This window comes from Peromyscus californicus, unplaced genomic scaffold (assembly GCF_007827085.1).
Source record: "Peromyscus californicus insignis strain IS unplaced genomic scaffold, ASM782708v3 Scaffold_11__1_contigs__length_118956290, whole genome shotgun sequence".
NCBI lineage: Eukaryota > Metazoa > Chordata > Mammalia > Rodentia > Cricetidae > Peromyscus > Peromyscus californicus.
This window is the reverse complement of record NW_026294402.1, coordinates 33009938-33021040: the sequence shown is the minus strand read 5'-3', so window position 1 is coordinate 33021040 and position 11103 is coordinate 33009938. Positions and strand designations below refer to the sequence as shown.

At 35.2% G+C, this 11103-nt stretch overlaps 2 protein-coding genes across 2 annotated transcripts; both read right to left on the bottom strand.

Annotated features, from left to right (window-relative positions):
• Nucleotides 1–1345: 1345 nt before the first annotated feature.
• LOC128103455 (olfactory receptor 143-like) lies at nucleotides 1346–2296 on the bottom strand. The gene has a single exon (XM_052727869.1). The coding sequence runs from the start codon at nucleotides 2294–2296 to the stop codon at nucleotides 1346–1348; it is 951 nt and encodes a 316-aa protein (XP_052583829.1).
• A 6157-nt stretch (nucleotides 2297–8453) lies between these two features.
• On the bottom strand, nucleotides 8454–9386 carry LOC128103449 (olfactory receptor 143-like). Its single transcript, XM_052727855.1, has one exon. It carries the CDS (start codon nucleotides 9378–9380, stop codon nucleotides 8454–8456), a length of 927 nt encoding a protein of 308 aa, XP_052583815.1. The 5' UTR covers nucleotides 9381–9386.
• Between the last annotated feature and the right edge of the window lie 1717 nt (nucleotides 9387–11103).

Below are 11103 nucleotides of genomic sequence, written 5' to 3'. Positions count from 1 at the left end.
GAATGCTAAGTATGAGGTGGATTAAAAGAAACTTTTGCATACTGCTAGTGGCAAAATAAACTCATCAGGCTAACATAAAAATCAGTGTAGAGGTTTCTCAAGGTACTAGAAATAGATTTACCAAATGACCCAGCACTACCACATTTTGTTATTCATCCAAAACTCTAAGTCAATATATTACAGAGACACTATATCAAGAATAAAAAGTAAAAATTTCAATTCTACTCATGGTAAATGTTTGCTGATCTGTTGTCATGATTGTGGGGTCTGAGAAATTGAAGTAGAGAAATAGATCTAATAAATGCTCAAATAACCATAAAAATAAAACCTCATTTAAATGAACTACATAATTCCATTACAAACTTGAAGTTAAAAGCCTTGAATGCAAAATGCTGGCAACTTCTTAATGATTTCCTAATATAAATCCCACTTTCAAGTAGCTAGGTTGGAGGCTATACAACAAATGCCTTCATTATATTAAATCAAATCCAATATCTGCTAAGCAGCTTAACAAACACATAAACCTATCTGTGTCTCAATTTTCTCATTTCAAAATAAAAGCAATGACAGTAGTGTCATGTATTTAATAGTTATGAAAAAAAGTTCTTAGAACTGTGTCTAACATATAAAAACTCAATAGTTATGATTGTTGGCAATAACAGTGTTATTTATTCAGAAAGGCTCTGATCTTTTTTACTGCATGTAATTTTTTCCTGTATGATTTCTATATAAATGTCAAAAATATAAGGGGGAAAATAAAGGTAATACAAATATTTAAAAAGAAACTGCTAACAAAGTAACCTGATAAATTATTGAAATTTTGACTATTATGTAACCTCTTATCTATGTTAATGAATATGTAGAAAATAAACTTGTCAAAATATAGAAGTGCATATACAAAATTACTACAAAATCAAGAAAGAAATCAGTTTGCCATAAAGAATACAAGTCCATATATTTTCTTGGCTAGAAAAAATACATAAGAAAAAGTAGTAGATAGTCTTGTCTTGCATAAAATAAGCTAACAGAACAAGATCTTAATGTGATAAAGGCAATAGACACCATGTTGGATAAAAATGAATCAATGGATACCTCCAGACAAAGTATGGTCACATATAAGTGACATTACACAGTGGAAAGGCAAATGAAACTCTGGAAAATTTGATGATGCTGTAGAAACAAGAGAAGAAAGCAAGATAGATAGATAGATAGATAGATAGATAGATAGATAGATAGATAGATAGATAGATAGATAGATAGATAGATGATAGGTAATCTAAAGGACAAAAGAGAGGGAAACAGTAGATAGGTAGAAACAGATTTAAGAGAAACACCCCTAGATAGATCAGCTTGTGATTCTCTTCATGGTTCTTTTCACAGCAAGCTTCACATCCTTGTTTCTGAGACTGTAAATGAGAGGATTCAGCATAGGCACCAAAAAGGTATAAAAGACTGAGAAAATTTTGCCCTGGCCCACAGTCTCAGCGGATGAAGGCTTGACATAAGCAAGCAGCCCAGATCCATAGAAGAGACTAACGGTTACGATGTGAGACCCACAAGTGCCCAAGGCTTTGGACCAACCCTTACCTGAGGACATATGAATGATATTGAAAAGGATCATAGCATATGAAACTAAGATAATGAGACTAGATAAAATGAGAACGGTACCCACGAGAATGAAACTTACAAGCTCATTGACATAGGTGCTACTGCAGGAGAGCTGGAGAAGAGGGAAGATGTCACACATGTAGTGGTTGATGATGTTAGAATCACAAAAGTTCAGCCTGATCATACACCCTGTATGAGCCATGCCCCCAGCAAACCCCATCAAGTAAGAACCAAACATCAGCATAAAACATATTCCAGGTGACATAATAACCTTGTACAGCAGTGGCTGACAGATGGCCACAAAGCGATCATAGGCCATGGCTGTCAGCACATAACACTCTGAGCTCACAAAAAAGGAGAAGAAAAACAGCTGAGTCATGCATCCTCTGAAGGAGATGGTGTTCTTCTCTAAAACAAAACTCATCAGCATTTTGGGGGTAAAAACAAATGAATAACAGAAATCAATGAAGGATAGGTTGAAGATAAAATAGTACATGGGAGTGTGAAGGTCTGAGTTTAAGAAAATGAGACTCATTAAGCTCAAGTTTCCTATCACAGTGACTATGTAATTCACCAAGAACAGAACAAATAAGGGCAGCTGGAGCTCAGATTGGTCTGTCAGTCCCATAAGAATGAACTCTGACACTGAAGAATCATTTTCCCTGGTCATTTGCTTCATGTGTGGCATCTGCAAGAAAAAGTATAGATCAATGTTAACCAATAATACATTTTTCCCTCCAAGTGGAGAGCTTGATTTAGTGATTTCCAAGCATGAGTTGAGAGAACACATAGCTGAACCTCCAAAGAGCAATATCTGTTCATGTTGATTACTAAGTAATCCCTATTTTCTTTTCCCCTACCCATAATATATATCCACAAAAAAAAAAGATGTCAACTAACCTCCAGTAACTCAGAATATATTTTCTCCCCTTTCCCTTTCTCTTTACTAATAATTAAGGTTGAAAAGAATAATATTTAAAGAGTTTCTTCCAAAACCCAAAATTCATGAAACTCTGAATTTCAAGGTAAATTATCAAGACAAAAATTCAGTGCTCACCATTGGTCATCTAGAAATTTTCTTGCTTTGAGATCTCTTGGTAACTTCCATATCACTGTTCTAGGATATCCAAAGTTACTGGTAATGAAGTGAGTTATTGCAACCAGTACAGATAATGTATGACTTGCTAGAAGAGGTTTGTTTAAGGAAATGACATTTCTCTAGAAGGTTCTTTCCACATACTCAATATAAAACAGCAAACTTACATGAGTCTCCAAAACACTACCTTACTCAAATGAGAATATGAAGGTCAAGGTTTCTGAGAAAAATGTTTTAAGTACAGAAAAGTATTCTCTTCTTTATGATATTCTCCCTGTGGGATATGCCCCTTGAGGTAAAAATTACTGAGTTTATGTTTACATCAAATTCCATTAAACTAAGGTGGATCTTTTGGGATTCACAGCCCTATTCACTTTATAATTCCCACCAGGGAGTATCTAGTTCCCAAGGCAGAGTCCTGTATGTAGAGTTTTCCTGCCTTGCCCACTGTCAGGACAAATCTCTGTCACTCGCCAGTCCCACAGCTGCTCAGACCCAACCAAGTAAACACAGAGACTTATATTGCTTACAAACTGTATGGCTGTGGCAGGCTTCTTTCTAACTGTTCTTATAGCTTAAATTAATCCATTTCCATAAATCTATACCTTGCCACATGGTTCGTGGTTTACCGGCATCTTCACATGCTGCTTGTCATGGTGGCGACTGGCAGTGACTCCTTCCACCTTCCTGTTCTCTCCATTCTCCTCTCTGTTAGTCCCCCCTATACTTCCTGCCTGGCCACTGGCCAATCAGTGTTTTATTTATTGACCAATCAGAGCAATTTGAAATATAGACCATCCCACAGCAGAGTCCTTTGTCATTGTCATGCTCTGCACAACTCTACAAAGGAGTGTTCAGAGAACTGCTCACTTGCCATTTGCAGCTTTCCTATGAGTATCATTGATTGCAGTAATAAATAGCAGAGCACAGGTTAAAATCATACATACATACATACATACATACATACATACATAGATTAAACTCCACAAATAAATTAAGAGATTAGAAATAGGCATTCAAGTAATATGAGTTTACCTCTAGGCCTTTCCATTTTTTAACAGTGTAGATATGGACTTCAATTACATATAATTATATCTGTATATACTTATAAGTATATCTTGTGTGTACTTAATAAATTAATAGACTCATTGAAAGAGAATGGGAAAAAAAGGATCTGAGTCTTGGATTGATGATAGAGTTCTTGCTTAGAGTACAAAAGACTGTGGAATCAGTTCATACGTTTTTATACATAAAGATACTGTAAGCTGTTTTTCTCATCACGTGTATTATGGCAAAACATATAACAGAGACAATTTAAGGGAAAAATATTTATTTAGTCTCAGAATATCATGGGATTTTTGTCTGTCTTTGCAGGGAAACCACAACAGAGGAAAAAGTATGACTTCTTGTACTATATGACTATAGTAGTAGGAACATGCAGAAAAAACATCTTACATTGAGCTGACCAGAATACAGACAACTTGATCCAGAATCCCAAGTCAATATAACCTTCAAGCCCTTCCCATCGTAATCTATTTTGCTAGTGAGGCCACGGTCACCCAAAATGGTACAACCAATGTAAAGCCAGGTGGTCAAGTACATAAGACTTTAGAGGTCATTTTATATTTACATGATATTGTGTTCTATCCATACTTCAGTAGACAATTACCTGCAACTGCTAGGGTGATTTATATCTAATTCTCTACTCTTTCACACTATCATCAATGATATTGTATTTTTAATTTCAAATGTCTGTTACTCTTACATACAAAGCAACTAGATTTCACATTAATTTTTTTTCCTATTATTATTTTATTTTACTAGTCATTTGGCTACAGGGATTGTTTTTGATAATTTCTATCCGTTAATTCTGATTTTTGACAAGCTTTCATATCAGAAAAAAAGAAAAAAAAGAAGCAGCTTTATAGCATTCTTCCTAAACTGCCTATGTAGTCAATGGTAAATGTGTAAAGTTATCTTCCAACAAAGCAGCATGACTATGAAAGTTGATTTGAAACAGTCATCTCAGTAACAAAACTGACAAAAAAACAATTACATATGCAGATGTGAAACAACTAGAATACTCATAAATTTTTAGGAAAGTAAAGTTACACTAACTCTTCAGAAAATATCTTGAAAATTTTCAACCAAGTCTCATTTTATGTGTAGCATCTACAGAAACATTCTAAATGAATAAATAAGTAATCTATAATTATATACATTGTGTGCTCAAAAAAAATCACTAAGTCCTTAACAAATTCTTGTATATTTACTTAAATGTCATGAATTATAGTTAAAAAAAGACAAATAATAAAAATATTTATGGACAAATATCACTAATAAAGTATCTCTTATCTGTTTGGCTGACAATAATATAACAAAGTTTGAATAATGATGAGTATATTCAAGAATAGTCCACTAAGGTTTATCTTCAGGTCAATAATGGAAGATCTTTTCTAATACTTTCTAATAGCTTTATTTAATGGCTTATCAAGCCAGAAGAAATATGTACAAAAGTGATTTCAGGACAAAACAAAAGTGGTGATATTTCTCTCTTATTTAATTAAAACTTTTGTTTGAAAAATTTGAATTCATCTGGTTCTTGACTTGATGTTTTTATCATGGGCCGTTTTATAAACACAAACTAGAAAGGGATAAAACACTACTAAAATATTTTAAACATCATCTAAATACCTAAATATGCTTGAGATTTGCTTCTGCAGACATCCTGTACTACTCACTTCCATGCTGCAAGTACCTAAAGATGGAGGAAAGACAGTTCTGATAGCCAAAGTAAAGCATTTGTTCAGATTTCCATGGTCATGATGACTTAACTAATCTAACATTGGGATTTTTGTTTGTTTGTTTTTCTTATATATAAAAATTTTCTAAAATTTTAAAGCTAATTTAAATTTAGAAAATAAAACATCTTTCAAATTAATTGTGCAGGAAAACATTACAATATGGAGTTAGTTTCTAAATCATAAGTCACAGCTCTTCAAAATAATATCAAAAGGTCAAAAGTAAAGAACTAGTACATCAAAATGTCAAATTCCAAGTTCTCTTTAAAAAGCCACAGGCATTAAGATTCAGTGATTTCCACTAACATCCTGACAGTAGAACACAGTGTTTCACAGTAGATGCAGATTATATTAACCATTCATGAGACATACACACACCACAACTACTGAGGTCACATTCTGTGATATTATTTAGAAATCCAACTTTAGGTTCATAACATGTAATTCTCCAGCGTGAGTTTAAAGTTAGTACAAATGGAGTTGTTAAAAGTATCAGACTGCAGCAATCTTTTATCATTTCTCAGTTGAGACTATGAACAATTTACATAAGCAAGGGGGACCAATTTCACAACAAAATACCCCAAATATATGCCCAAGTTGCCCAGTCAGATTGTGCAATAGGTATATGTCATATTACATTTTATTATTCAGATATACTTTTGTGTTAGTCTGAAGAATGGTCTTAAAGAATTCTTTCTGGAAATATTCATCTATCACAAACTCTGGGTTATTTTTGTAAAGTCTGGTGTTTCATTAAGCTTCATGAAGAGAGGAAGGGAACTATGCACTAAAGTATAGACTTTGCTCTTTAGTGAACTATATATTCTTATGAAGTATAAATCTTGCTTTCTCATGGTTAAGTATTCTGTCATTCATTCTGATAAACAACTCAACAGTTCTTAAATTAATTCTCATAAGCAGAAACCAGTCAGAAGCCATTGCTCCAACTGTCAAGCTCAGACCTGAAATTGGATAAAGATATGGTTCATCCTCAAACAAGGAACTGTCTCAATCTGTTGTCTCGCTTTGATCTCCTCAGATATCCATAATCTACTACTATAAGGACAAAAATTAAGGAGATTATCAGTCATTTTTTTGTTTTTGTTTTTATATTCCACTGTATACTTCAGCATAAGGCTTTATAATCTCTTTGAAGTGTTCATACTCGCTCCTGCTTTTCAGCAAACTACTTTGAGCAACTGTTGGTAGCTGTTTACACATCTTAATACATCAGTACAGTTGAACTTAATCCCAAAGTCAAAGCCATGCAAAAGTGTGAAAATGTTGTATCTAACCATCATGTGGGAAAACAGTGGTATAAGCAATCCATCAGCTTGCTGAAGTTGCCAATTGCTGATGTTGTGTGATCTGAAGGAATGATCCACAACAACATAGATTCATAAAAACTGTGAAGAGTCAGTCTTGCTTCCCACCTAGCCCAGTGCTCTGCCAACTTCTGCTGAGAGCTTCATGTCTCCCCAGCCACTGTCTTTATGATGTGAGTCTTGGCCAGTGTCAGCTTTCATGTCACAAAGAATTCCTTGTAACAGATCTGGGAACTGTTGGGTCATCATAACACACTCCTGCCTGCAGAGGCACAGGAACCAGGCTGTCCATGTGGTCACCAGGTACTCCCCCTCTTTCAAACTCATTCTGAACATCTCTTTAGTTCTCTCTGTCATTTCACAATTCCCTTTCTTTCCTTCTCTATGTTTCTTTATTGAATGCAAAATGGGTAAAAACTAAAATTTGTATTACTAACCATATAACCTAAAACAAGTCAAATCCAGAGAAGAGAAAAGAAGAATTATATTACTATTATATTTAAGAATGTTACCCATTACACAGACATTCAGGTGGATTAGCTTTTTGTTTGGTTTGGCATGAGTTAGGGTGAGGGGGGTCCTAGAAATGAGCAAAAGAAGAAATTAGATTTACACATTTAAATAAAAATTCCAGTTGCTCAATATTTGAGCCACAAACACATGTATATGAACATAAGTTTAAGATGTATACATATGTACATGTGTATGTGTATGTACATGTGTGGTAAGAAACAAACAGGAACATATATAAGCACTCTATCACTGGATTATAATGACACCTATGCATTCTTTTTAGAACTAAGTAGACTTTTCTTTGAAAACATCACCCTTCTTATATAACAAAGGGAATAATGACTTTAGACATTACATGTTGTTATTGTGACATTTTTAAAAGTAATCAATCTTTATCAATAGTCCAAATGCAGTGAGAAATTCCATTTTATTTATGACAAAGCATCCTTTTATGAAATAATCACTGTCATTGTTAATGATATTTAAGAAGTCTAAATTAAAAATTAGCATAATATAATCTTCAATAATTACAAAATTGATCATTACTCCAAGAAAATAAATAATGTCATTTTGTGATGATAAGGTGCAGAAGAAAAATCTTGACAGACAATAAATAATGCTAGAAAGTTTGACAACTTTACACTGGCTACAGTTTTTGTCATCCATTCTCTCTTTTAATGCAATCACATGTGTTTTTAAAGACCTGAAATAGGAAAAGCTCTACAATTTCCTATCTGAAAAGAACAACACAAGCAAACTAATATTTGAAAGCACTCAACTCCCTGCCTCTCCTTGGTTGTAGAAGTACATAGTATACACAGTTGTCTGAAGATACAAAATATGTCATCTTGGGTCTCTACCTTATACAAAAATGAAGCTGGATCCACATTCAGACTGAGTCCCCAGATTAAAAAATATTTTCTTATCCCAAGATAAGAAGATCAAGAATTTTTGTAGAGGAAACAGAAGACATAATAAAGTGGAAAGCTTACCAGAATAGAAAAAAGAAAGATAAATGGAAGGAAAGAGGATATTGAAAAGAAGGTGATAAGAAAATGAAGTAGAGAGAAACACCTGAAGTAGAGACATAGACTATGGCAGCCACAGTGGTTAACTCACTGTGAGTCTCATCAGAGTTCTCCTTATAGCAAGCTTGACATCCTTATTTCTGAGACTATAAATAAAAGGGTTCAGCAAGGGCAGCAAAAATGTACAAAATACACTAAAAACTTTCCCCTGGTCCACAGATGATGTTTTGATATGTGTAAGCACACCAAATCCATAGAATAGGGCAACAGTTATTATATGAGAACTACAGGTGCTCATGGCTTTGGACAAACCTTTACCTGATGACATCTGAATGATATTAAAAAGAATCAAAGCATAGGACATTAAGATAATGATGCTGGATGCAATGACTACTATGCTGACAACAACAGAACTCACAAGCTCATTGGCATAGATGCTACTGCAGGAGAGCTGGAGAAGGGGGAAGATGTCACACATGTAGTGGTTGATGATGTTAGAATCACAAAAGTTCAGCCTGATCATAAACCCTGTGTGAACCATGGCCCCAGCAAACCCCATCAAGTAAGAACCAAACATCATCAGGGAACATCTCCTAGGAGACATGATGACCATGTACAACAGGGGTTGACAGATGGCTACATAGCGGTCATAGGCCATGGCTGTCAGGACATAGCACTCAGAATTGGCAAAAAAGCAGAAAAAAAACAGCTGAGTCATGCATCCCATAAAAGAAATTCTGTTCTTCTCTAAGACAAAACTCATTAGTGTTTTGGGAGTAAAAACAAATGAATAGAATAAATCAATGAGGGACAGGTTAAAGAGAAAAAAGTACATGGGGGTCTGCAGGTTTGAATTCAGGAAAATGAGACTCATTAAACTCAAGTTTCCCACCACAGTGGCTACAAAGTTCACTAGAAAGATGACAAACAGGGGCAGCTGGAGCTCAGGATTCTCTGTCAATCCAGTGAGAATGAATTCGGTCACTGAAGAGTCATTCTCCATAGCCATTTGTGTCACCAGTAGATCTGTTGGAACAGTAGGAAAGGGACACATTAACAGGGACCTCTGTCACTGACTCCAAAAGGACAGCTAGAGCCAGTTGTTACACATTCATGGTTGTCTTCATCCACTGAGCATAATATTCAAAGAACATTACTTCTCATTCCTCAGAAATCCCTATTTCTTCTTTTCCTATCCATAATGAGTGTCTACTCTGAGAAAACACTGACACAACTCCTAAAGTCTTTAAACGACTGTTTCTTCCAGTCTCTTTAATATTCATTAAGGATTAGGAATAGAAGAGAACGCTAGTTGGTGAAACACTAACTTCTACTCACCTGAATATGTCACTGCTCTTGGACCACACAGGCCCTTTCACTCATGTCCTAAGGGGTCTAAGTTTCTGATAATGATGAGATATTAGTTATCAATACAAAATTGGCTCTGAAATCCTAAAATATCTATGCCAGGGAAATGACATGACTTCAATTTCAGAATTTCTCATAAAAGTATTCTTTATTTTCACAAAGAAAAATAACAATCTCATGTGTGCATCCAATACATCATTCAAGCAAGTGAGACCTTTATAACCTAGCATTATAGGAAAATATATTAGAAATTGTATTAGTCAGGGTTATCTACAGTCACAGAACTTATGGAACGAATATATATGTACATGATATATGTCATATATGTGTGTGTGTGTGTGTGTGTGTGTGTGTGTGTGTGTGTGTGTGTGTGTGTGTGTACATGTGGGAATTTATTGGAATGACTTACAGGCTGCAGTTCAACAATGGCTACTTATGAGTGGATAGTCCAAGAATCTAGTAGCTGCTCAGTCAGACAAGGCTGGGTGTCTCAACTAGTCGGCTGGGATCCTGAAGAAGGAATGGATTTGATGACAAGGCAAGGACAAGGAGGTGAAAAGCATACTCTTGTTTCTTCCATTATCTTTATATAGGCTTCCAGTAGAAGGTGTGGCCCAGATTAAAGGTATGTTTTCTAGCCTCAATATCAGGATTAGAGGCATGTATCTTCCCGCTTCAAGATCTGGATCATGAGTGTGCCCTCCTTTTCTGGATTATAGTTCATTCCAGTTATAGTCAAGTTGACAACCAAGAATAACCATCAGAGAAGTATATAATATTATGCTCTCCTTGATGACATCTCCCAGGTTGAGTGAGTCCCTTAAGGGTAAAAATAATAGAACATGTGTTTATATCATGTAGTATGGATGTAAACACTCTCTCTTTAGAGACTCAAAGTACTACTTAGCTTGTGGTTTCCACCAGGAATACCTGTTCCCTGAGCAGATTATTGGGTTGTTCCCTTCAGAATTCTACTCATTATGCCTTGCACAACTCAGCAAGAGAAAAATCCAGGGGCATATTCACTTTTCATTTCCAGCAATTTCCTGAAATCCATGCAATTGCATCAGTAACTATGAGTTCATAGATAAACATCCTCCAAAAAATGTTTTGGAGCAAAGGGTTGAGGGGCAAGGAGTAGGCACTCAGGAAAGTTTGAGTTTAAATCCAGATTTGGAGAGAAGAGGGATTCTATGAGCAAGGGGCATCAAGATCATGATGGAAAAATCAACAGAGACAACCAAATCAAACTAGTGGAAACTCATGAACTTTAGACCAATAGCTGTGGAACCTCAATGAGACTGGACTAGGCCCTCTGTATAAGCCAGACAGTTGTGTAGCTTGATCTGCTTAATGGGCCCTCT

Bases quoted from the DNA above. Each gene is read 5' to 3' on its own strand.
- LOC128103455 (XM_052727869.1), bottom strand. From the start codon at position 2,296: ATGCCACACATGAAGCAAATGACCAGGGAAAATGATTCTTCAGTGTCA.
- LOC128103449 (XM_052727855.1), bottom strand. From the start codon at position 9,380: ATGGCTATGGAGAATGACTCTTCAGTGACCGAATTCATTCTCACTGGA.